This window comes from Vulpes vulpes, chromosome 9 (genome assembly GCF_048418805.1).
Source record: "Vulpes vulpes isolate BD-2025 chromosome 9, VulVul3, whole genome shotgun sequence".
NCBI classification, from domain to species: Eukaryota; Metazoa; Chordata; class Mammalia; order Carnivora; family Canidae; genus Vulpes; species Vulpes vulpes.
Window position 1 is genome coordinate 93,962,940 of NC_132788.1, and position 3,217 is coordinate 93,966,156.

At 53.5% G+C, this 3,217-nt stretch overlaps 1 protein-coding gene across 1 annotated transcript; it reads right to left on the bottom strand.

The window, feature by feature from the left end:
• Positions 1-753: 753 nt before the first annotated feature.
• CAMP (cathelicidin antimicrobial peptide) lies at positions 754-2,722 on the bottom strand. Its single transcript, XM_025989838.2, has 4 exons — positions 2,475-2,722; positions 1,740-1,847; positions 1,531-1,602; positions 754-955 (listed from the first exon to the last, which is right to left on the bottom strand). The coding sequence occupies exons 1-4, from the start codon at positions 2,670-2,672 to the stop codon at positions 815-817; spliced, it is 519 nt and encodes a 172-aa protein (XP_025845623.2). The 5' UTR covers positions 2,673-2,722; the 3' UTR covers positions 754-814.
• Positions 2,723-3,217: the final 495 nt, after the last annotated feature.

Below are 3,217 nucleotides of genomic sequence, written 5' to 3' on the forward strand. Positions count from 1 at the left end.
CTCTGGAGTGCCAACTCCCCAGAACTTCCAGTCTGCCCCTAGCCCAGAGCCTCGGGAGCTTCTAGTCAGCTACTGAATGGCAAGTGGGCAAGACATTGACAGTGTCTGAAACACCCATGTCTCTCCTAGCCAGAGCTCTTCAGCCTGCCGAGCATGATTCTTGCTTTTAATGGTGGATCCACCCAGGTGCCCCAAATGTTCCCAACATTAAAGCTCCCAACTTAAATCTGCTACCCAGCTAAAGAAACAGTGATGTTTTCCAATGCCAGAAGAGATGCCAGGAGTGGTGGGCTTTTCCAGAGTTAAGATTTTCAAGGGGAATTGGAACTTTATGGGAATTATACCAGAAGGCTGACCATAGAACCCAGCCAGCCAGGAGACTGAACTGTGTCTCTGTGTTTAACAAAATGTCTGGCCCCTCCCTCAGCTGTCATCTCTATATGAGCAGGAACAGCTCTACAGCACCTCCACTACCACTACACACAAGGTAGATCTCCTCCATCACTACTGGGTGTTCAATGAAGATGGTGGGAGGCATGTAAAGGGCATGGGGAAGAATCCTGAGAATAGAGACACTGTCCTGGCCCTCCTGGCCCTGCAGCCTCACCCCTTAGCTGCCCCCACCTTTGTGTTTTGCATGGGCAGGTGCATGCACACATGCACACACATGCATAAGTCCTCCCAGAATTGAGACTTCGGTCATGGTAAGTGGAAGGAGGCAAGATAAGTAAAATTGAACCTTGGAGGAGGAAGTTGCTTTCACAAAAATTTATTTTTCAGGGTCCAGAAGCCTAAGCCAGGGCGCAGCAAGCCCTTAGGACTCCTCCCCCCTGGGCCGAAGATTCTTTAAAATATCCTTGATTCTCTGGCCAATTCTCCTGATCTTTTTGCCAATCTTCTGCACCCCTGTCGTGATGAGCTCTTTCAGCTGGTCAATTTTCTTGACTTGCAGGATCTGTGCATCAGAAGGAAGCAGTTTCTTTATGGGGGCTAGGCTGGATCCAGGGTCAAGACAAAACCCCTCCCCTCCTAGACACCCCCCTTCTTGGGCCACCCTAAGAGCCTTGGGGCTCCAGTTCATCCTCTGGCTATAACCTTTAGAGTATGTGGTTGATTGAATCCCTACACCCATAGACAGATGAAGAAACTGTCCCAGAGACGGCAGAGAGCTTCCCAGGGTCTCACAGCTTAAAACTCATTACTCTAAGTGGCTCTCAAGCTTCTACAGGAGTCAGAATCCCCTGGAGGATTTGTTAAACTCCAGGTTGCTGGGCTCCACCCCAGAACCTGATTCTCTAGGTCGGAGTAGGAGCTGAGAATTTGCATTTCTAACGAATTCCCAGGTTCTCAGGACCACACTTTGAAAACCTGCTGTTCTAGGGGATTGTAGAGCCAGTCCTGGAGACCTGAGGTTCAGGTTGAGGGAGAAGCCAAGGGTAGAAGAGGCTTTCTCTGCCTGGATGCGAAGGTGGCTAACTGGCCATGCACCACCACCCCACCAACCCCTACAACCCAGAAGGGATCACTCACTGAATCACAGTTGAGGTCAAAGTAGCCCGTGTCCTCGTCCAGGATGACTGTCCCTTCACACTGTTTCACCAGCTAAGAAGAGGAGGCTCCAGGTCAAATTGGAACGCCCGTGCCATAACCTCCCAGCCTCACCCCCGCGGCTGGAAACAGTCCCAGGAAGCCTCTTGTTCAGTTCCTTGGGGGGCATCTGCCAGGGCCCCCAGCCTCACCCCATTGTCCTTGAAACCACACTGCTCCAGGGGCTGCTGTGTCGTCTTGGGACACACAGTCTCCTTCACTGTGAAGCTCACAGGCTTTGGGATGTTTGGATCCTCATCCTGGGCAGAGGAGGAAGTGGGAAGACGAGAGTCAGGCTCATGCTTACCTTCTCTAATATGTCTCCCTGCCCACCCCACCTGCCTCCCAGCTAAGAGAACAGCTTTTTAACAACCCCTGCTCTCTGCCTGGCACTGGCTTTGTGCTAAGGCACAGAGATGAGGAAGACAGAGCCCATTCCTGCCCTCACCAAGATGAGAGAGCATGAGCGGACCTCAGACAGGCTCTAATGCATAGCGTCTCCGGCTCAGGGGACCAAGGGAAAGCAGAGGCCTCCTGGAGGGAAAGATATTGCCACTGGAATCTCAAGGCCAAGCAGAGCCCATCCCTGGGCAGGGAACTCACACCCCAGAGCCCGAAATCCAACTCTTATCCCTGGAACTTCCAGAAGGCTGATGGGGAGTGACACCTTTTTATACAGTAAAGATGCTAAGGCAAGAAGCACTCATGCTAGGGGGCAGGTAGTGGCACACAGATCTGGGAAGTTTTCCTGGAAGAGGTGGGACTACACTTAAAGGGAGAAAAGCCATCTGGACGTGAGCAAAGCATGAACAAAGGGAGGGACAGTATGGCCAAGACCTGCTGGCTGGAGCAGAGCCTCTTTCCTCACTGCCCCCTCCTCGACTCACTCCCTTGGGCTGTGAGTTCAGCTGCACGAGACGGTAGAGATTCTCCTCCGAGGACTGCTGGTTGAAGCCATTCACAGCACGGAGCACAGCCTCCCTGTAGCTAAGGGCCCGGGAGGCAGCCGGAGTGATCACCAGGCCCAGCAGCAGTAGCAACAGTGACCACCGCCCCAGGGAGGGGCTGTCCTTCTGGGTCTCCATGGTCCCCAAGTCTCCCTCCTCCCAGCCTGCAAGTCTCTCCTTTATGCCCAGCCTGGGCCTGATGCAAAGACCCAGTCAGGAGCCTTCCTGATCCACCTATCCCTGGCTGTTTGCCAGGATGTGGGCCGAGGCTTGCCTCAGTGGGCTGTTGTTGCCCCACCGGGCTTGCTGGGCAGTGCGCAAGTCTGCCTGATGTGCAACTAGAGAAATAGTTTCTCCATCTCCCTGGCAAGGTTTGGGCCTCTCCTGGGCCCCACAGGGGAGTGTTATTGCCAAGGTTGCTCAAGAGAGTTGAGTTCCGCAGGAGAGAAAGAGAGGCAGACGGGTGTCCTACATCCTTCTCCCCAGATGGCCTCCTCAGGAATCATGGCAATGTAGTGTATTCACCACTCAATATCCAGCTCTAGGCACTGCCTCGCGCCCAATACACACTCAGCAAATGTTTGATGAATGATTAACAGTAACCACCCCTGGTCTAGAGCCTGATGCACTCAGTAGGCCCTCAGCTCTGGCTGTCCTCCTTTCCTGAGTTCATCTCCACTGCC

What these genes read in the sequence shown, in the direction of transcription:
- CAMP (XM_025989838.2), bottom strand. Translation starts at nt 2,672, where the DNA reads ATGGAGACCCAGAAGGACAGCCCCTCCCTGGGGCGGTGGTCACTGTTG. An exon ending in TGAACTCACAGCCCAAGGGA is followed by an intron (nt 1,848 to 2,474) that starts GTGAGTCGAGGA and finishes TCCTCTGCCCAG; the next exon opens with GATGAGGATCCAAACATCCC. An exon ending in GTGGTTTCAAGGACAATGGG is followed by an intron (nt 1,603 to 1,739) that starts GTGAGGCTGGGG and finishes TCCTCTTCTTAG; the next exon opens with CTGGTGAAACAGTGTGAAGG.